The following is a 23375-nucleotide window of genomic DNA, read 5'->3' on the forward strand; positions in this document are numbered from 1 at the left end:
CCACTCCCGATACAAATGGGCCCTGGGATTTGGAGTAAGCCACCAAATCACACAGGGTTCAAGGCAGCTCCGTAAAGTACGAGCTTACTTGGGGAAAAGCTGCTCCCTCTAAAGCTCCCTAAACCCATCAAGTAGCCATCCCTAGCCCCTCACTATTCCAGTGGGTCTGTCAGTGTAGTTATTCCCTCTGCTAGTACAGATCTCAGCCCATGTGTAGTGGTGCTTTCATTTATCTTTGTTAGTCATAACAAATTTAATCAACATTTTTACTCACACTTTATGAATGGACATGGGTGTATTTTCATAGATCTGTATACATACATAAACTGGTTGTGATGAGAGTAGTATCAGCCAGGCCTGTGTTGGGAGTGGCCGTTTTTACCTTTTTTCCACATTTTTCTTGAGGTAGTCTGAGTGAAGTTGATAGATATTCCCCACAGGTAAGCCTCTGCAGATAAAATCAAGTTTTCCCACTGAAGAAAATGAAATTTTTTCAGTGTGATACTTTGCTATTACTCATTGAAATGCATTCTTGGTTTCCCTCTTATTTTTAGCTGTAAAGGACCCCACGGCTGTGGAGAGAGCCAACTTGCTAAACATGGCTAAACTCAGTATCAAAGGGCTGATCGAGTCGGCTCTGAGCTTTGGTCGCACCTTGGACTCGGACTACCCTCCTTTGCAGCAGTTCTTTGTGGTCATGGAACATTGCCTGAAGCATGGACTGAAAGGTGAATATGCCTCATTAACCTGGTTTTTCCCAGACAGCTGTGTGAATTTTATTCACAAAACAAAATAATTTTGTGAGTTATTTATATGGCTCAGATAAGTTTCAAAATCAAATCACACTCAGTTATATATTTGATGTCTTGCCTTAGTTGGAAATAATATGGGAGAAGAAATTAAAGTTCAACAGAACAATCAATTCATTGACTGTACCTTTTTTCATTATTTGTCATCTATTAAAGTTGATGACATATCCACTCATTCTTATTTGGAATGTTTATTCTTAATTTCTTCCAGCCATCTCTTAGCAAACCCCTGAGTAATTTATTTGGATTATCAACAGATATTCAAAGATATACTTTCCAAAAATTCATCCAAAAGATATATTTTTCTGACCTTTCCCACAAATAATTAATCAGAGAACATTACGTCTTATTGAAAGAATTCTTACCTGACAGTCTTATCAGCCCTTTTTTGGAATTGTGATTATTATTTTATTTTTAAATTTTGGTTAAATTATTGGTATTATTGAATATATTGCTCTTTGAGACCAAGATAATTTTCTTTAGGTTAATTATAGAATAGTGAGTTTTCAGTTAGGTCTGGTTTTAGGAACACTTTATGACTATAAAAATGCTTTGTTAACATGTTAGGAAAGAAGACCTTTTTGGTTAAAATCTGTAGAGTGGTGTCATAGGACAAATACTGGATCTGGAGTCAGAGGGACTTGATTTTGAACCTTGGCTCCTCTACTTACTACCTGTGTAGTCTTGGTCCTCAGTTTCCTTCTTTGTAAAAAGAGGCTTAAGAGTAGATCCTCTGTAAGATTCTTTCCAGTTCGTAACGTATGACCTTACCAACTTTAAGGTTAGAACAAAATCTTTGATTTATTTTCTATAAAATGCAAGTTTTGTTTGTCATTGTTATTACTGATGAAATTTTTTGGTCATCCTTTAAAAATATATAAATGCCTTTTGTTTCAAGCAGCTTGGAGGTGTAATGGATAAGGCATCATACATATGGAGTCAGGAATTCTTGCATTTGAATCCTGCCTAAGACAATTACTAATTATTCAACTGTTTCTTAACTCCTGCCAGTTTCAGTTTCCTCAGATATAAAACGGTGACAATATTCCCATTTATTGTTGTTGTGAGGATCAAGTTAGTGTGTGAAGCACTTTGCAGACCTTAATTAAAGTATTATATCAGGGTTAGCTCTTATTGATTCTGTAGCTATCTCCTCATAAGTGTGCCCGCTACTCCTGTTGAACCCTACCTCGCAACAAAGAAAAACAGTTAAGTAAGATGAGCCAACACGATGGCTATGTCCGATAGCACATGGAATATTCTACACCATAGTCTCTCACCTTGCTAGTGAAAGGTATTGATGAGTAGCTGAGATTTTTAAAGAACTTAAAGGTTTACAAAGTGTTTTACATACATTTTCTCATTTGATCTCATTCTTTATTGATTATTGTCCTCATGCTAATAGATGACAACTTTACAGACATGTTTTACTTACTTGTACATTTTATTGTAATATTTAAAAAACTTTTGTAACTTATAAATATAGTATCAGTTCTTGTCATCGTGGGCCCCATTGAGCAAGGTCGTAAGGATGCTCTTTGTCAGGATAGAGATAACCTACTGCTGTTAGCAGATGTGGAGAACTCCTTTTGGATTGTTGCCGACACGTGATAGCATTGTGATCATAACTAGAATAGTTACACGTCTCATAACGTTAAGATACCTCAGTTGGGTTTTATTACAGAGTTGCCATATAGATTCCATTTTCTATTAATACAATTTAGCATTCAGCAGTCGAGTCACTGTTTTGTTAGTATAGTTGTTTTTCCACCAGCTCACCATTGTAGCCATCTGTGACTTGGTAGGATTTCTTTGAGACTTCCTGTTGCTAAAAAATTCATCTAGCTCTGGCCCTTTGAGAGCTAACTGAGTTACTCTGGCATTCAGCAGACAGATATATTATAGACCATTGCCTGGCAGAGCCCTTATAGCTTGGCTGGCTTTGTCAGAGTTTGTACTCAGCTGACCCTGCCTTTAATTGTTCAGAGTCATCCTCTGTTTCCCAGTGAGACATTGGAGGAAAATGTCAGTGGACCTATTACAAAGAATTATTTGTATTTCATACAGTGTTGCACTTAACTGGCAGTCTTGGATTTATAATGTATCTTTTCTAGTTTATATAATTATAAACTAAGGTGGAGGATGTATAGATAAAAGTAGGGTTTAGAGAGAATATCTTAAATAGAAAAAGAGCAGCTATTGGTTTATATTAAAAGCATGAGAATAACAGGAAGTAGAGAAATTTTTACTATTGAGTATGAAGGTAAGAAAAACAAGTATAAAAGCCCAGAAGGATTTGTAAGGTAGTTAAAGAACAAACAAACAAAAAATCCAAAATCCCAGGAGCAACTTGTGGTGGCAGAGTTTGGACATCACAACATGGGGTCATAAACTCATTAATTTTTATGTTTATATAACATTAGAAAGCCACTCTCAGTCTTTTAATTTACTGTTAAAAACACATTTTTAGTGATTTTTTTCCCCGTAATAGTAGTAATGTTATGTATGTGTTCACTAGACCTTGGAAAATGCATAGACTTTGCAAGATGATTTCCAGAATACTCGAATTTTGAACTCTCACTTGTTTTTTGGGGTGGGGTGGGGTGTTGCATTGTAAATTTCAACTTTTTAAACAAAACATTGCAATTTTAGTAGCCAACCCATACCAGGTGTCAGTTACACTTTCAGCCTGATGAAACAACATAAAGTTTCCACCATGTAAAGTACTTTGTACTGATTAGTTTTATCAGCATAGACTATTCCTAAAGGCCTTGGAGATTGTTCGTAGAGATCTATGCTATGCAAATTCTCATCATGAGGCCAACTCACTATAAAGAAAGGATTTCAGAGAGTTCATTTTTTCTTTACCACTTAGAGGTGGCTAACATCACTAGCTCTTCACATGTAAAAGTTAATTGGTTTTGTTTCTCACTTATTTTATAAAGGTTATAGAGCTTGACCTGCTTTATCTAGTAACCCTTTCTTGTTGGGGCCAAGATCAAAGGAAAAGGAGGAACCCCTTGTTATTTCTTAACTTAATTGTCTAAAAAAGGTCCATGTGTCTTGGGAAAATAGGGAAATTATATTATTTTCACAAATGTATCTGATTTTAGAAACTTGGCTTATGTACAGTATGGCATGTATTAGCAATCAATAAACTTTTGTTAAGAACCTACTATCTTCCAGGTCCTGTGGTATGTACTGGAGAAACTGGTGCAAGAGTGAGGCAGACTTTTCCTTTGAAGAACTTACAGATAGGCCCTACATGTTCTTTTAACTGATTTTCTTTGTAGTTCACTGAAGCACTTTTACCCCAGTTATTCCTAAAACCAGGTCACTCTATGAAAGGAAAGCATTATATGTTGATTTTCTTAAAAAAATATTAATTGAAAGACTATGTTTTCTCTTTTTTAGTAAGAAAATCTTTTCTGAGTTATAACAAAACAATCTGGGGGCCCTTGGAGCTGGTGGAGAAGCTATACCCAGAAGCGGAGGAGATAGCAGCTAGTGTCAGAGATTTGCCTGGCCTTAAGTAAGTCTTTTTTGTTTTTAAAGACCCAAATAATTGGTCAGGAGTAGACACTAAAGAAAAAATATGTGTGGGTAACCTTTAACCCCCTTTGAGGGAAAATACTATTTTATAATTAGCATCTGGTGGGATTCTAGAATTGATTTGATGGGTTAGGAAGGAATACATTCAATTGCTGGAGCATTGGTGGGAGAGAGGAGATTATTTAGATTTTATGGCTTCTCCAACAAATGGAGTTTTCCCCTAAATACAACCATGCCCTATTAATGTGTGGTTTCCTTTTAGAGAAAGATGTAAGGATACATATTCTAGTAGGTGGAAAATAAAGACTCGAGTAATAGCTGGGAGGATTAAATGAGAAGGTACGAGAAAAAATACAGGTAAAGAAATATGACAATTACAGAATATAGTAGTCTATAGTAACAGGTGGTAAAAAATGTTGGCTTGCCTTAGATTGACTAATGCTTGTATGTTATCAAGGATGTTGGTTTGGTATAAGTTATTAGATTATATCACTGTCAGAAACGCAAAAGGGAAATAGCTTTAAATGAGTGGTGGTTAATTTAAAAGCTTATTTTCATAGGTCACAAAAGTTATTTTTCATCAGTTTTTCAGTGATCATATTAGTTGTGATTCTTTAATGAATTAAACAGAGGGCTTGAAGCTCAGATGACTTGAGTTCTAATCCTAAACAACTTTTTAATGCCCTATAATCACTTGTCTAAATATGTTTTTTCTCTGGGATTTATCATAACTGGGACCCATCTCCTTCACAAGAAAGGTAAATGAACCATGTCTCTAAAAACAAGATGCTGAATAATGGGAAATGATTGAAAATTACTTTGCGGATATAAAGTGCTATTTAATGCTAAACTCTCAGGCTCTGAAGAAATATGATTAAAATTTAAGTACTCTCCTTTCATAGGTTCCCAAAGTGGGTGATACCTGCCTGCTGGGGGGAGCTGGAATGATCCGAGGGGGCAATAGTAGTCTCCAATACAGTTGGGGAGCACTGAATAAAAATAAGGGTTAACTCAACCTAACTCCAGAGGAGTGCTGAGTAATTTTTTTAAAGGGGGTAGTAGGCCAAATAAATTGGGGAACCTCTACTAGATTATTTTATCACATGTAAATCTATTTTTTTATGCTTAATATTTTTTTATCATCAATTTTCTTTGCTTTTGATAATCTTAATATTTAACTTCATATGTTGTATGGAGGAAATAGTACCACTTAGCTTATCAAAATTTTATTTTTTGTAAATTGAGATTGTTTTAGGTGATGTCCCAGGTGGTGGTGGTGATTTTATTTTGGAATCTGGTATACTTATTAGCAAAGGAGGAAGAACCAGGAAAAAATGGGATATTATGATTGTTAGAAGAACAAAATGACAATCTTTAGAGGTGAATAGATGAGATGAAACTTGCTACTCATCTCCAGAGAAGTGATGGATTCAGAATGCAGAATGAGGCAGTAAACAGGGTGGGAAGATCATTAGGCTGGCATTCAGGAGACATTTGCCTCCAAACTTACTGTATGTATTTGGAGAAAGGACCTAAATTCCTGGACCTCATTTTCCTTTTTTTTTCCAAACAATGAAAATTTACCTTTTCTACCTACATCTGTTACCTCACCACACAAAAGCACGCACACACACACACACATGCACAAAAAAAACCTGTTATAAACATATATAATCAAGCAAAACAAGTTCCTGCCTCAGGCTTTGCAAGGTTCAGTGGCTTACTCCAAGTCCCAGGGCCCATTTCTATCAGGAGTGATCTCTAACTCAGGCCTTCCTGGATCTGAGCCCTAGTCCTCTATCCATTATACAAGAGTGCCTCTGGAATGGTTAATTATAGGGGCACTCTTTAATTACCTTTAGGAGAGAATGAAGTAAAAAGAAATTTTAAATGGGCAGTTATGAGAAATACCAGAGAGGCAGCAGACTTTCTAGGTAGGAAGACTCAGGTTTAGGCTCTGCCTGATATACTATAGCTAGGACATTCTGAATCTTACAGGGTTCCAGGCTACTTTCTGCAATAAATACAAAGACAAACAACTTTAAAAGACTTCAGAACTCTGATCTCTCTTTGCAGTGACTGATCATATGCAGTTCGAGAGGACAGAAAGTGAACCGTAGGGGCCCACCTCCTAAAAGGTGCAGCCCAAGCCAGTATTTTTGTATACAGCCAGTGTAAATGTGAAATCTGTTTTGCTTGACTTTGCATATTTGTTGCAAGGGTTATGTTTTCCTTATTTTTCTTCTAACAGGGAAGGGGGAGGAATAGGAGGGAGAGAAAAGAAATACTTGTTAATTGAAAAAATAAAAGTTAAAAAAAGAAAAAAACTCTCTAAGCTTATAAGTTACAGACTTAATTGCTGATAACTGTTAGGAAATTACAAATCTAGAGTCTGTCCCCCCCCCCCCCCCCAAGATATATTTAAGTCCTTTATGTAAATGCTTACTACTCCTCCAAATTCCTGCATTAGTCACATTCCCTAATACTATCAACTTCTCTGTCTGGTGGTGAGTAGTGTGTTTTAGCATTGTTCGTTGTGTTGATCACAACTCCTAGGTCTTTCAAAGTTACTTGCCTTTACAATATTGTTGTTATTATATAAATAACTCTCCTGGTTTTGCTCACTTCGTTCTGCATCAATTTGTGCAACTCTTCCCAGATTTCTCTGAAACTAGACCCTTCTATCATTTCTTACAACATAATAGTATTCCTTTACATTCATATGGCATTCCTCAGTTTCAGTTTCCAATTCTTTTGAGTCCATGAAAAGACCTGCTATAAATATTTTTGTTCATAGGTGTCCTCTTACTCTGATCTCTTTGTGGTATAGGCCTAGTAGAGTTATTACTGAGTCAAAGCATATGCATGTTTTAATAGCTTTTGGGATATATTTCAATATTGCTTTCAAAATTGGCTTAGACTAGTTCACAGCTCTGGTTACCAAATAGTGCATTAACGTATTTTTTGCCACAGCTCTTCCAACATTTGTCATTTTCCTTGACTTATCCACTTAGCCAAATTGATTGGTGTGATGTAGAACCATGGAATAGTTTTAATTTCTTTAATTATTAGTGATTTAGAACGTTTATTTCTTAAAATATTTGATTGATATTTTCTGCTTCTTACATCACCATAGTATCCCATGTATCCCTTTCCTTTCTGTTCCCCAAGAGTCATCCCATTTAACAAATAGAATTTGTTTGGAGAGGGGGAAGAAAAGTCAGCATAACTAGTTGATAAATTGAGAGAGTCTGAAGTGTGTGCAGTGCGTGGTTGTGGGCTTCTCTCACCTCCCCAGACAGGTAGGTTGGGGGTTTCCCTGTCTCTTTCTTTGAGTCCCACTTGGTTTTTATTATTTTGCTGTATTTACTTTTGATTTTTTGGTGTGTAGTTGTTTTTTCCATTTACATTGTTGTAATTGTTGTGTGTATTATTTTCTTGACTCTGCTTACTTTATTTTGCATCAATTCATATAATGTATTCATGCTTCTCTCTCTGTTCATCAGACACATGTTTCTTATAACACAGTAGTGTTCTGTTACATTCATGTATCACAATTTGTTTAGCTATTCCCCAATTGATGGGCATCTTTGTTTCCAATTCTTAGCTATTCCAAAAAGCACTGCTACAAATATCTTGGAGTATATGGGTACTTTTTTCTTATGAATGGCCTCCTTGGGGCATAAGTTCAGAAATCTTTGGTTCAAATGATATGGACATTTTAGTCATTTTATTTGCACAATTCCAGATTGCTTTACAAAATAGTTGTACCATTTCACAGCTCCATCAACAATATTTTAGTGTGATTAATTTCCCATAACCCTTCCAGCATAGACTGTTGACATTTTTTGTCATTTTTATCAATTTGTAGCATGTGAAGTGAAACCTCAGAGTTGTTTTGATTTGCATTTCTCTTTTCATTAGTGATCTGAAGTATTTTTTCATGTGGTTATGAATACACTGCAGGTGTTTTGAGAACTGTTTGTTTATCCCTTTAGACCATTTATGTATTGGGGAATGGTTAGTAGTCTTATATATATTTATTAATTGTTTATATATCTTTGATACCAAATCCTCATCAGAGAGAATGGATACAAAGATTTTTTTCCTGTTTGAAATCACTTGCCTTCTTCTTCTGCATAATTTTATCTTTTGTAATTGCCTCTATCTCTTATTTAGTTAAGAATATATACGTCTCTTACCCATAGTTTTAGTTATTTTTTATAGCATGATTGTTAATGGGCAGGTAGGTAGCTCAGTAGAGTGCTGGACTTAGACTGAAATGAACATTAATATTAATAACTAATATCAGTATTAAGGTTTTGTATCCATTTAAAATGTATCGGGAAATGTATTTTAAAGTATTGATCTGGGACTAATTTCTTCCAGACTGCTTTTCAATTTTTCCAGCAGTTTTTACCAAATAAGCACTCTGTCCTATGTAGCATATTTTTTTCATTGCAATTAAACTTTTCCTTTATTAAATCTACTTAGAAAAGTAGTCTTCAACAGAACCAAAATTACCCTGTATTCATCAGTCATTTACTCTTCTCATGATGTTGAAAAGTGTTAAAAAAAAAAAAAAAGTTAGCATAGTCTTTTATCTATGCAACTTGTATCTTGTCTCACAAGATATTTTTACCAGCCTCCCTGGAATCTGATTAAAATATTTTCTCTGACAAATAGTCATTGAAATGATTTGGGCTTTTGTCCCAATAGTACTTTCTTCCCATTTTCTTCTGGAAAGGAATTTTCTCCTATAAGCCAGTGCTACTGAACTCACAATTTTGTGGCACCAGAACTCTGGAGAAGGACATGCTCAAGAGATTTGGGGTAGGAAAAGAAACCTAGGAAAGATTTCACAAGCCCATTTTAAAGTACCCTTAAGAGATAAGTCATGGTGAATGGCATTCCAAGGGCAAAGCTGAGATGGGCCAACGGTTCCTGAAGACTTCACTGTATATGTGATGGAGATCCTCCAGGAATAAAAGCCAGAAAGGCCCAAGCAGTAGCAACACCCCAGATTTGTATTATGCAGTTGATATTAGGTGAATGCCTCCAGTATTGCTACAGGGTCACTTGAAGGTCAGGGTGGTACCTGTATTTTTGCAACATAATCCTGGCATCCTTGAACTTGTTGGTCATAAGCAGAAACTCGTTTTGGGTGTATTGCCGAACATCGAATTTGCAGAGGTCTTTGAATTCATAATAGATCTGCTCTTCATCTACCACAGGCCACCTTCTGACTTTGAGGGTAAGGGTGGGTGGCCAACTGCTGGGGAAATCTGGGCCAGAGAAATTGATTTTAGAGAGACATGCTTGGATAAGATTCACCTGGTTCACATATGGAACCAGCACATCAAGATATTGAGGGAATGTGAGGCCACCAGTTGATCTATGTAGTAAGTGTGCTACCTTCTAGAGAACTGATCTACAAAGGAAAGCATCATAAGCTGCTTCATGAGGGTATTTGGTCTCAACATATTTGATATACTCACTTGCATGGATGATCACTGAACAAGAATTCTTGTTAGGAGTCAGGTCATTGTTTACTACTTCATAAACTTCCAAAAGATTTGAAGCTCTCAGGAAACTTAGTTCCTTCCAAATCTCTTTTGTCATATTCTTGGTATCTATGAGTACAGGAAAGAAGCCATGGAGGTTCAGCTTAAACTGCTCATAGGATTCTGGGAGAGGTCTGTAGAACTTTTCATGAAGGTGCAGAAGATCCATAATCATGTTATGTCCTATCAAAGGCTTCCTGGCTTTTACCAGCATCTGGAAAAAGACAGCAAAACCCCAGGCTGAGAAGAGAATCTTCTCCTTTCTATAGTCATCATGGTCATGAGAAGAGTTCTGTAGACACCAGCATATCACCTGCTCACTTTCTGTACTAGCACCCCTTTGTCTTTCATCAGGCTGTGGGTCCCAGCTGTGGGGAGAGCCTGCCTCAGTACCAGCTGTACCTCAGAAGCCTCGAACCCAGTTATATCAGGAAGAGTCATCCAATCTTCTTATGCCGTCTCCAACCACCAAGTTACCTCATCAATCACCACCTTCATTTGGTCTTTGTCCAATGTACTATGAACTTTCCAATTCCCTGTCAGAAGGTCTTGCTTAATTTTCTTTTCCTCATTCATATATGGGATCCCATTTTTGAGGAAATTATTATAATCAAAACCATTTTGATTCAAAAATAGAATACTAGAGACCTGGAAGGAGAATTCTGAATCCATAATCCCAAGTATTATAGGGAAGAGGAAGAAGGTATTTGAATGGGCTTTATACTTGTTTGACTTTTAACATTGACAATCCAATTTGACATGCTATAAACTGCTGAGTGCTTTGCTTGGTCTTTGGATACTACTCTGCTGGTGAGTCAAAGAGACTTGTTTGCTAGCCTTTTGGAAAGGTGAACCTCAAGCCTGTAAATTCTATGTCCAAACCCAGAAAGTCAAAGCCCAGAGTGAGCTCCTCCAGCATGGGCAGCTTCTGCTCAAAGGCATTGGCACCCACCTCCTTGGCCGAACCATGAGGCCAGGCCAGAGACCCTCGGGGCCCTCACCCCCACCCCAGAAGTATACCGGCTCCACCTGCAGGACACTGGAGGGGCATGTGGGGCAACGGGAAAGGGGGAGGGGAAAGCAGCAAGGAGTGGGGCTCAGAGGAGGAGGGGGAGATTGAAAGCTAGAAGGAGGGGGGAAGAGGAAGAGCAGGAAGAGGAAAAGAACAAGGAGAAGGGAGAGAGGACAAAGGGGGAAGAAAAAAGGGGGAAAAGGGAGGAGGAGGGGATGATGCAAGAGATATCTATAACATTTTCTACTTTATTAAACATTAGGTTATGGAGTTCTATTGTTTCTGAGTCTCCCTTATCTAGTCTGTTGCCTTGTTCTATCTCTCTTTATTTTAATTAACATCAGATGGTTTTGTTGACAGTTGCTTTATGATAAAGTTTGAGGTCTAGAAGTGCTTATTTCCCTTTAATCTTACTTTTTAAAATCATTTCCCTTTTGTTTTTCCAAATGAATTTTATTATTATTTTATCAAGCTTTGTAAAATATCCTCTTCGTAATTCAATTGGTGTAGTGTTAAAAGTTTAAATTAATTTCGATAGTGTTGTTATTTTTATTGTATTGACATAGCCTAGCCATGAGCACTGCTATATATATGTTCTTTCATTCTGTAAGGAGCATTTTGTAATTGAATCTATACAGATCTTTTGTGTGCTTTGAAAGGATGATCTCCAGATATTTTATGCATTTTGTGGTTATTTGGAATGAGATTTCCTTTTCTATTGCTTCTCATGTTTTATTATTATTAGATAGAAATGCAATTGGATTTTGAGGATTTGTTTTGTAGCCTGCAACTTTGCTGAAGCTTTTGTTTCATTTAGTAGCTTTGCCAATTCTCTGGGGATTTCCAAGTAAACTTATCATATCATCAGCAAATAGGGAGAGTTTTATCTTGTCTTTTACTTTCTTTATTCTTTAAACTCCTTCTTCTTGTCTTATTGCTATTGCTAACATTTTCAGAACTATGTTAAGCAGTAGTGGAGAGAATGGTCATCCTTGCTTCACTTCCATATCTTTCAGGAAAAGTTCTAGTGTATTCCCATTGCATAGGATCTTTGCTTTTGGTTTTAGATAGATACTTTTTATGATATTAAAAAAAGGGCCCTTCATGCCTATACTTTCTAGGATTTCTTGGTATAAAATAGCATCCTTTATCAAAGGTTTTTTCTTTTTTCTTTTTCCTTTTTTTTATTTTTTAATGTTTAACAATCACTGCCATACAATTGAGATTTTATCCCCCCCACACCTACCCCCCACTACCCCCCTCCCTCCCCACGACTGCATATAATTCTGTATAGGTTCTACATATACTTTCCTATTAAGTATATTTTCACTATAGTCATGCTATGTAGTCAGACTAAAATAAATGAAAGAAATCATATAACAAATCAAAACATGATACACAAAAACATACACATACACAAACATGATCTGCTACATTTTGCGAATGACTTCCATATTTCTTTCTCTGAGTGTGGAATGCATTTTGCCTTGAGAACCACCTTTGGGATTTTTTTTTCTTAAGAAGTTCTTGCGTTATTACGAAATTTCAAGTCTACCAGAAAAAACTCTCGCACACTGTGGTCGTTGCTGTGCACAAAGTTCTCCTGGTTCTGCTCCTTTCACTCAGCATCAGGTCATATAAGTCCTTCCAGGCCTCTCTGAAGTCTTCTTGTTCATCATTTCTTATGGAACAATAGTACTCCATTACATTCATATACCATAATTTATTCAGCCATTCCCCAATTGATGGACATCCCCTTGACTTCCAGTTTTTGGCAACTACAAAGAGTGCTGCTATAAATATTTTTGTACATGTGGGACCCTTTCCCATTTTTATGATCTCTTGGGGATACAGTCCTAGTAGCGATATTGCTGGGTCAAAGGGTATGCACATTTTTGTAGCCCTTTGGGCATAGTTCCAAATTGCTCTCCAGAATGGTTGGATGCTCTCGCAGCTCCACCAACAATGAATTAGTGTTCCAACTCTCCCACATCCTCTCCAGCATTTATCATTTTCTTGTTCTGTCATGTTTGCCAATCTTATAGGTGTGATGTGGTACCTCAGAGTTGTTTTGATTTGCATCTCTCTAATCAATAGTGATTTAGAGCATTTTTTTCATATGATTATAGATATCTTTAATTTCTTCTTCTGAAAATTGCCTGTTCATATCCTTTGACCATTTATCAATTGGGGAATGACTTGTATGATTATACTTTTGAGTCAGTTCTCTATATATTCTAGAAATGAGGCCTTTATCCCCGAGCTTAGCTGTAAAAATTCTTTCCCAATTTACTACATCCCTCCGGATTTTGGTTGCATTGGGTTTGGTTGTGCAAAAACTTCTCAGTTTAATGTAATCAAAGTTATCCATTTTGCATTTCATAATGCTTTCTATCTCTTCTTTAGTAAAAAATTCTTCCCTTCTCCATAAATCTGATAAATACACTATTCCTTGCTTCTCCAGTTTATTCATGGTATCAATCTTTATACCTAAATCATGTACCCATTTGGACTTTATTCTTGTGTACGGTGTCAGGTATGGGTCTATGCCTAATTTCCACCACACTGTTATCCAGTTTTCCCAGCAGTTTTTGTCAAACAGTGAGTTCTTATCCCAGAAGCTGGGGTTTATCAAACAGAAGGTTGCTATATTCCTTGCCTACTGCGTCTTGAGTGCCAAGTCTATTCCACTTGTCTACCTCTCTGTTTCTTAGCCAATACCAAGTGGTTTTGATAATTGCTGCCTTATAGTACAGTTTGAGGTCTGGTAGCGCTAGGCCACCTTCCCAAGCATTTCTTTTCATTAGTCCCTTTGATATTCTGGACCTTTTGTTTTTCCAAATGAATTTTGATATTATTTTATCCAGCTCTAGAAAATAATTGTCTGATAGTTTAATTGGTATGGCACTAAATAAGTAAATTAATTTAGGTAGAATTGTCATTTTTATTATATTAGCACGGCCTACCCATGAGCAACTAATGTTTTTCCACTTACTTAAATCTGACTTTATTTGTGCAAAAAGTGTCTTGTAATTGTGTTCATATAATCCCTGGGTTTGTTTTGGCAGGTAAACTCCTAAGTATTTTATACTGTCTACCCTAGCTTTAAATGGGATTTCTCTTTCTATCTCTTGCTGTTGGACTTTGTTGCTAATATATAGGAATGCAGAAGATTTGTGTGGGTTTATTTTGTAACCTGCAACTTTGCCAAAGTTGTTTATTATTTCAAGTAATTTTTTACTTGAATCTCTGGGATTCTCTAAGTAGATCATCATATCATCTGCAAAGAGTGATAACTTAGTTTCTTCTTTGGCTATTCTTATTCCTTGAATATCTTTATCTTGTCTAATTGCTACAGCTAACATTTCTAGTACCATATTGAATAATAGTGGTGATAATGGACATCCTTGTTTCACCCCTGATCTTATTGGGAATGCATCTAGCTTATCCCCATTGCATATAATGCTTGCTGAAGGTTTTAGATAGATACTGCTTATTATTTTATGGAAAGTTCCCTTTATTCCTATGTTCTCCAGTGTTTTTAGTAGGAATGGGTGTTGTATTTTGTCAAAAGCTTTTTCTGCATCTATTGAGATAATCATGTGGTTTTTGTTAGCTTTGTTGTTGATGTGATCGATAATGCTAATAGTTTTCCTAATATTGAACCAGCCCTGTAATCCTGGTATGAATCCTACCTGATCATAATGTATTAATCTCGTGATAAGATGTTGTATTCGTTTTGCTAAAATCTTATTTAAAATTTTTGCATCTATATATATTCATTAGGGAAATTGGTCTATAATTTTCTTTCTCTGTTTTGTCTCTTCCTGGTTTGGGTATCAAAACCATATTTGTATCATAGAAAGAATTTGGGAGGACTCCTTCCCCAATTTTCAGAAATAGTCTATATAATATTGGAATTAACTGTTCTTTAAATGTTTGATAGAATTCACTTGTGAATCCATCTGGCCCTGGAGATTTTTTCCTAGGGAGTTCATTGGTGGCTTGTTCAATTTCTTTTTCTGAGATGGGGTTGTTTAAGTATTCAGCTTCCTCTTCTGTTAATCTGGGCAATTTCTATTTTTTAAAATATTCATCCATCTCGTTTAGATTATCGAATTTGTGGGCATAAAGTTGGGCAAAGTAGTTTCTAATTATTGTTTTAATTTCCTCCTCATTGGAGGTGAGTTCACCCCTTTCATTTTTAATATTAGTAATTTGATTTTCTTCTTTCTTTTTTTTAATCAGATTGACCAAAGGTTTATCAGTTTTATTAGTTTTTTCATAAAACCAACTATTGGTTTTATTTATTAATTCAATAGTTTTCTTAATTTCAGTTTTATTAATCTCTCCTTTGGTTTTCAGTACTTCTAATTTGGTATTTACTTGGGGATTTTCAATTTGTTCTTTTTCTAGCTTTTTCAACTGCAAGCCCAAGTCATTGATCTCCTCTTTATTTTATTTATGTAAGCATTCAAAGATACAAAACTTCCTCTAATAACTGCTTTTGCAGTATCCCATAAGATTTGGTATGTTGTCTCACTATTGTCATTCTCTTGAATGAAATTGTTGATTGTTTCTATGATTTCTTCTTTAACCCAACCCTTCTTTAGAATTAGATTATTTAGTTTCCAATTGATTTTTGGTTTATCTTTCCATGGCCTTTTATTACATGTAATTTTTAATGCATTATGATCTGAGAAGGATGCATTGATTATCTCTACCTTTCTGCACTGGATTGTGAGATTTTTATGTCCTAGTACATGGTCAATTTTTGTAAATGTTCCATGTACCGCTGAGAAAAAGGTATATTCCTTTCTATTCCCATTTAATTTTCTCCAAAGATCTATCATATCTACCTTATCCAGAGTTTTATTTACCTCCTTAACCTCTTTCTTGTTTATTTTGAGATTGGATTTATCGAGTTCAGAGAGGGGGAGGTTGAGGTCCCCCACCAGTATAGTTTTGCTGTCAATTTCTTCCTTCAACTCCCCCAACCTCTCCTCTAAGAATCTGGATGCTATTCCGCTTGGAGCATACATGTTTAGTAATGATATTGCTTCATTGTCTATGGTGCCTTTTAGCAGGATATAGTTTCCATCCTTATCCCTTTTGATTAGATCTATTTCTGCTTTCGCTGTGTCTGAGATTAGGATTGCTACTCCTGCCTTTCTTACATGAGCTGAAGCACAATATATTCTGCTCCATCCTTTGACCTTTATCCTATGTGTATCCCCCCGTTTCAAATGTGTTTCTTGTAAGCAGCATATTGTTGGATTATGGCTTTTAATCCATTCTGCTATCCGTCTCTGTTTTATGGGAGAGTTCATTCCATTCACATTCACAGTTATGATTACAATCTGTGTATTTCCCTCCATCCTCTTTCCCACCATTTGTGCTTTTAGCTCTCCCGTCTCCCTTCCCCTCCTCAATAGTATTCACTTTTCTCCCCCTCCTCCTGCAGCCTTCCCCTCCTTCTTTTAGCCCCCCTCCCTTTTACTCCCCTTTACTCTTATTGCTTCTTCCCTCCCTTTTAGCCTCCCTCCCCTTTCTTCCCCCTTCCCCTCCTACTACCTATAGAGCTAGTTAGGATTATCTATTTAAGATTATTGTTCCCTCCTTTAAACAAATCAGATGAGAGTACCTCTCAAACAATTCTCATCTCCCTCCCCTCCTTCCCTCTACTATAGTTTTGTACTTCTTCCTGTGATGTAATTTGCCATTTTCTGCTTCCTCCTTTTCACACCTCCTATTACAATCCCTTCTCATACTTAAATCATATTTTTGACATGACATCATTTACTTTATACCCATTCCCTCTATGTATATCCCTTTTATCGTAATAGCTGCATAGTTCTCAAGATTAACAGGTATCATCTTTCCTTATAGGGAGGTAAACAGTTTGCCCTAATTGAGTAACAAGTTTTTGTTTTTGTTTTTTCCCCCCTGTTTACCTTTTTATGATTCTCTTGAGACCTGCATGTGAAGATCAAATTGTCTATTGAGTTCTGGTGTTTTGGTCAGGAAGCTCTGGAAATCCCTTATTTCGTTGAATGACTTTCTCCTTGCCTGAAATGTTATGCTGAACTTTGCTGGGTAGTTGATCCTTGGTTGAAGTCCCAAGTCCTTTGCCTTACGGAATATTGGGTTCCAATTCTTTCGATCTTTTAATGTAGACACTGCAAGGTCCTGTGTGATCCTGACTGTATGTCCTTGATATTTGAATTGTTTCTTTCTGGCTGCTTGTAGTATTTTCTCCTTCACTTGATAGCTCTGGAATTTGGCAACGATATTTCTTGGGGTTTTGAGTTTGGGATCCCTTTTGGGAGGAGAACGGTGGATTCTTTTGATGACTATTTTGCCCTCTGAGTCTAGTACTTCTGGGCAGTTTTCCTTGATGATTTCCTGGAAGATATTGTCCAGACTCTTTTCTTCATCATGGGTTTCTGGCAGGCCAATAATTCTTAAATTTTCTCTCCTGAATCTATTTTCCAGGTCAGTTGTTTTTCCAATTAAATATTTTACATTTTCTTCTATCTTTTCATTCTTTAGATTTTGTTTGACTGATTCTTGTTGCCTCATTGAGTCATTAGTTTCTGCTTGCCCAATTCTAATCTTCATTGTATTGTTTTCTTCAGTTAACTTTTGCATCTCCTTTTCCATCTGACCAATTTTTCCCTTTCAGGAGCTATTTTCTCCATTTAATTTTTGTACTTCTTTTTCCATTCGACCAGTTTTCCCAGTTAGGTTTTGTGTTTCCTTTTCCATTTGATCAATTTTCCCAATTAGGTTTTGGGTTTCCTTTTCCGTTTGATTAACTCTTCCTTTTAGGGAATTATTTTCTCCAGTTAATTTTTGAACTTCCTTTTCCATTTGTTCAATTTTCCTTTTCAGAGTGATGTTCTCATCAGTGAATTCTTTTTTTATAATTTTAAAATCATTGGCCAGTTTTTCTTTTATTTCCTTCTTCACCTGTTCCAGGAAAGCTAGTTGTGCTTGCGAGAAATTCATAGTCCCTTCTGAAGTTTCAGATGGAAGTACAGTCTCAGCTCTGACCTCTTTGGTGTTCGTGTTTTGGTCCTTATCCCCATAGAAAGATTCTATGGTTTTTTCACTTTTCGTCTGCTTTTTCCGATTCATGATGTTGACTGAGTGTTGTAGCTTCTCGTTCTTTCAGTCAGAAGGTACAGAACTTTGTGTTGAGCTGATGTGTGAAGAAGCTAAAAGCAGGTTTTTGTTTTTTGTTTCCCAGATCAACCCTGAGGTTAGTTTATTAGGTGTGTGGGAGGAGTGGTCTGGTCACAGGAGATCTCTTCAGCTGACCTGAGGCAAAGGCAAGGCCAGGGGATGGTGATCCCAGCTTCCCTATTGTCTTCCCTTTTCCCCTGGAGGGCTGAGGCTCCCCTAGATGCTAATGCATGTTCCCACCCCTCCTGGGGCTCGTCTCCTGGGGCTCGTCTCCCGGCGCTGAGGTTTGCCTGGGTCTCAGTGCGAATTTTCTCTGCCCTGGGTCGTCTGTCCTTCCAGATCGCCTCCGCCACAGTAGGAAGAATCCCCCTTTGCTATTTTCCTAGCCTCTGGTGTTATGAGACTATATGCCCCCTTCTGCTGTTCCCGCTGATCCAGGATTTTTCTGGGGAAATATTTTATGGTTCTTTCACGGTCATCGGGGGGAGGAGAGAGCATTTACTGATCACTCCGCCATCCTAGCTCCCGGAAGTTCAAGTAGGGGACTTACCGAAGTTTAGTCTTCAGGCTGAAGGTTTCAAGGGCTGCTGCGCTGATATCTGGCGCTCAGTGGCTCTCACCGGCTCGGTTTGGCTTGTCTCCTGCTCCGCTGGTTTCGCCCACCACTCTTGGGCTTCTCAGGTCCCTTCCGCCCTGCTGCGCTGACCGCCCTGGGCTGTGCGCTGGGGGCTCACCCCTGCGGAACAGATCCTTCCCGTGGACCTTCCAGTCTAACCTGGGCTCCGAATCTGGCAAAGTCTGTCACCCACTGGATTCTACACCTCCAAAGTCTGCTCAGATTCTCCTTTCAGAGATATCCAGAGGAGTTTGTCCAGGAGCTTAGGTGAGTCGTTGCTTTCACTCCGCCATCTTGGCTCCTCCCCCCTCTAAGCCTATCAAAGGTTTTTTCTGCATATATTGAGGTGATTGTGTGGTCTTGGATGTCTTGGTTTTTAATGTAATTAATTGTATTGATTGTTTTCCTAATGTTCAACCATGCTAGCATCTGTGATATAAATTCCACTTGTTCATAATGAGTGATTTCTTAGATAAATCACTGAAATCTGTTGGATAGGATTTTGTGTAAAATTTTTGAGCCACTATTCATTGATGATATTGGTCTATAGTTTTCTGTCTAGCTTTTATGTTTCTCTGGTTTAGGTATTAGGCCTATATTTGTCTCCTTAGAGGGTGCTGATAGACTGCTTTCTTTCTCAGTTTTTGAGAATAATTGTGAAGTGTGGATACTAACTTTCATTAATAGTTTGATAGCATTTATCGGGTCTAGTTAGGGTAATTTAAGATCTCTCTCTGATCCTGTGTTTGGGTATTACATATTTTTTAAGGTATTCCCCAATTACTTTTGTGTTCTTAGTTTCATTAGCATAATATTTTCTGATTATTCTCTTTATCTCTTCTAGTTTTGCTGTGATTTCACCTTGTTTTTTTTTGTTTTTTTTATTATTATTATTTTTTTATTTCTTTTTTTTTTATTAATTTATTTAACTTTTAACATTCATTTTCACAAAATTTTGGGTTCCACATTTTCTCCCCTTTTGTCCCCTCCCCCCACCCCAAAACACTGAATGTTCTAATTGCCCCTGTCTGCCAATCTGCCCTCCCTCCCTCCCCACCCCTTCCCTTTGGAAGGCAAGCAATTCAATATAGGCCAGATCTGTGTAGTTTTGCAAATGACTTCCACAATAGTAGTGTTGTGTAAGAACTAATTTTATTTCCCTCCATCCTATCCTGTCCCCCATTGCTTCTGTTCTCTCTTTTGATCCTGTCCCTCCCCATGAGTGTAGACCTCAGATTGCTCCCTCCTCCCCATGCCCTCCCTTCCATCATCTCCCCCACCCTGCTTATCCCCTCATCCCCCACTTTCCTGTATTGTAAGATAGGTTTTCATACCAAAATGACTGTGCATTTTATTCCTTCCTTTAGTGGAATGTGATGAGAGTAAACTTCATGTTTTTCTCTCACCTCCCCTCTTTTTCCCTTCACTAAAAAGTCTTTTGCTTGCCTCTTTTATGAGCGATAATTTGCCCCATTCCATTTCTCCCTTTCTCCTCCCAATATATTTCTCTCTCACTGCTTGATTTCATTTTTTTTTTTAAGATATGATCCCCTCCTCTTCAGTTCCCTCTGTGCACTCTGTCTCTATGTGTGTGTGCGTGTGCATGTGCATGTGTGTGTGTGTTATCCCACCCTGTACCCAGATGCTGAATAGTTTCAAGAGTTACAAATATTGTTTTTCCATGTAGGAATGTAAACAGTTCAACTTTTGTAAAGTCCCTTATGACTTCTCTTTGCTATTTACTTTTTCTTGCTTCTCTTCATTCTTGTGTTTGAAAGTCAAATTTTCTTTTCAGCTCTGGTCTTTTCATCAAGAATGCTTGAAAGCCCTCTATTTCATTGAAAGACCAATTTTTCCCCTGAAGTATTATATTCAGTTTTGCTGGGTAGGTGATTCTTGGTTTTAGTCCTAGTTCCTTTGACTTCTGGAATATCCTCTTCCACGCCTTTCGATCCCTTAATGTGGAAGCTGCTAGATCTTGTGTTATCCTGATTGTATTTCCACAATACTTGAATTGTTTCTTTCTAGCTGCTTGCAATATTTTCTCCTTGATCTGGGAACTCTGGAATTTGGCCACAATGTTCCTAGGAGTTTCTCTTTTTGGATCTCTTACAGGTGGTGATCTGTGGATTCTTTGAATACTTATTTTGCCCTCGAGGTTCTAGAATCTCAGGGCAGTTTTCCTTGATAATTTCATGAAAGATGATGTCTAGGCTCTTTTTTTGATCCTGGCTTTCAGGTAGGCCCATAATTTTGAACTTGTCTCTCCTGGGTCTATTCTCCAGGTCAGTTGTTTTTCCAATGAGATATTTCACATTATCTTCCATTTTTTCATTCTTTTGGTTTTGTTTTGTGGTTTCTTGGTTTCTCATAAAGTCATTAGCCTCCATCTGTTCCATTCTAATTTTGAAAGAATTATTTTCTTCAGTGAGCTTTTGAATCTCCTTTTCCATTTGGCTAATTCTTCTTTTGAAAGCATTCTTCTCCTTGGCTTCTTGAACCTCCTTTGCCAATTGAGTTAGCCTATTTTTCAGGATGTTATTTTCTTCTGCATTTTTTTGGGTCTCCTTTAGCAAGGTGTTGATTTGTTGTTCATACTTTGCTTGCAAGTCTTTTATTACTCTTCCCAGTTTTTCCTCCACCTCTCTATCATGATTTTGAAAATTGTTTGGGCTCTTTAAGACCTTTTCCCAGAACTGATCCCATTGAGTGGGCTGGGATGTAGAAGCACTGACTTCCGTGTCTTCCCCTGATGGTGAGCACCGCTCTTCCTCATAAGGGAGGGCAGGAGAAACCTGCTCACCAAGAAAGTAACCCTCAATATTCTTAGTTTTTTTCCCTTTTCTGGGCATTTTCCCAGCCAGTGACTTGAGCTCTGAATATTCTCCTCACACCCACCTCACCTCCGGATCCTCCCAGCCTGCGCTTGGGGTCTGAGAATTAAATGCTGCTTCCCAGCCTCAGTGCTTTGGGCGGGGGCAGGGCTGCTATTCAGTGTGAGATTAAGTTCAGGTGCTCAGGTCAGGGCAGGGCTGCCTCACGGGCTCAGTTCCCTCAGGGGGTTTATGCAGAGACCTTCAACAATGGATCCAGGCTCCTGCCTGCTTGGGGAGCTGTGGTCTGCTCCCATCTCCGCTGTTGCTTCCCGAGGGGGCCTGAGTTATGGGGGCACCCCACTCCCCTCTTGACCCGCCAAAGAGACCCTCTCACCAACCCCTGTCACCTGTGGGTGGAGGGACCCGCGTGGCCGCTGGAGATCCTGTCCCTGAAGCCTGCTCGGATCTTTTCCTCTTGGTGCGGTGGCCGCGGCAGGGCTGTAGTCAGCTCCTAGTCCCGGAGCCCAGTCCGCGGTGCAAAGGACCTTTTTCTCACCTTGTTTTTTTAAAAACTATTTTATGATTATATTTTCTACCTTATTCCTTTTTTTATCAGCTTAGCTTAGCATTTATCAATTTTAACAGACTTTTCAGAGAACCAACTTTTAGTTTTATTTGTCATTTCCTTGATTTCTTTTTGTTTTCAATACATCTATTTGCATTAAGATTTTTAGTATGTTTTCTTTCGTGGTTATTTTAGGTTTGTTTGTTGATTTTTAAGAAATTTTTAGAGCATTTATTCCTGTGACTTCTTCCTCTGAAAACATCTTATTCATCTCCTTTGATCATTTATTATTTGGGGAATGATTTTTAATCTTATATATTTTTTAATCAGTTCCTTCTATATCTTGGAAATGAAGGGACTTCATTTTCTTATTCTGTAAAGTTGAGGTATTTTTAAGTCTTTTAGCTTCCTTTCAGCTCTAACAATCAACAGATCTAGTTGAAATATTTGTGAATATTTCTTTTTAAGTAAAGCTACCTCCAGTTCTTAGCATAGTACCTTATATATAGCAGTCACTATTTTATTAAATTGAATTTCTCAAAATGAATTTAATTCAGTGTGGCATACACTGAGCCTCTTCATGTTTTCTATTCATATATGGTCTGAATTTTTCTTAGTACATCTACATTGCTCTGGAAAATTATTGCAGTCAGTAATAATTTCAGTTTGAATGAATAAGCATTCATTAAACACTACATGGCAGGCAGTTGGCTAAGTGCATTTTTATGATGACATTTTTATTTTTGAGGGTCTCATCTACTGACAAAATTATTCTAATTAGGCAAATTTTCTTAAAATAGGGTCAACAAACTGAAATATGGAAAGACCATAGAAATGACATTGTTCTTGACCCTCATTTTATGGAGCCTGAGACTGAGGCCCAAAGGAAAAGTGATCTGCCCAGGGCCCCAAGATCAATAAGTAGTAAAGCCAAAGAAAACCACATCTAATAGTATACATAACATTTAGCACCTATAGATCACCCCAGCTCTGTGCTAAACAGAAAGAAGATTCTCTATTCTTGAAAGCACTCACCTTTTGGTGTCCTTGAGAAATTCTCTTCATAGATGCAAACAAATGACTCCCAGGGATTTTAGGGATTTCATGCACTGTAGAAACTGGCCCCAAAGTATAAATTAATTGCCTGGGTTTGTTGGTTTTTTTCCCCCATAAATGTGTCTCTTGACAGATTAGTTCTGTGGTTAATGACTTTAGGTTACTGAAGTTGCCTTTTTGTCTGTTTGTTTGACTTT

General features: G+C 37.5%; 1 protein-coding gene and 1 pseudogene across 8 annotated transcripts in view; one reads left to right on the forward strand and one right to left on the reverse strand.

The window, feature by feature from the left end:
• The window catches only part of RUFY2 (RUN and FYVE domain containing 2), a 73605-nt gene that overhangs the window by 6839 nt on the left and 43391 nt on the right, over window positions 1-23375 (forward strand). For all 8 annotated transcript variants that reach the window (XR_011971600.1, XR_011971601.1, XR_011971599.1 and 5 more), the window contains exons 2-3: window positions 555-728; window positions 4224-4341. Coding sequence is in view for 5 of the 8 variants with exons in the window: in XM_072628791.1 (XP_072484892.1) it covers window positions 555-728; window positions 4224-4341 (292 nt within the window). In the remaining 3 variants the exon portion in view is untranslated. The remainder of the gene's footprint in view (window positions 1-554; window positions 729-4223; window positions 4342-23375) is intronic.
• On the reverse strand, window positions 9315-23187 carry LOC140529249 (poly(A)-specific ribonuclease PNLDC1-like; annotated as a pseudogene).

Source organism: Notamacropus eugenii, chromosome 1, assembly GCF_028372415.1.
Source record: "Notamacropus eugenii isolate mMacEug1 chromosome 1, mMacEug1.pri_v2, whole genome shotgun sequence".
Taxonomy (NCBI): domain Eukaryota; kingdom Metazoa; phylum Chordata; class Mammalia; order Diprotodontia; family Macropodidae; genus Notamacropus; species Notamacropus eugenii.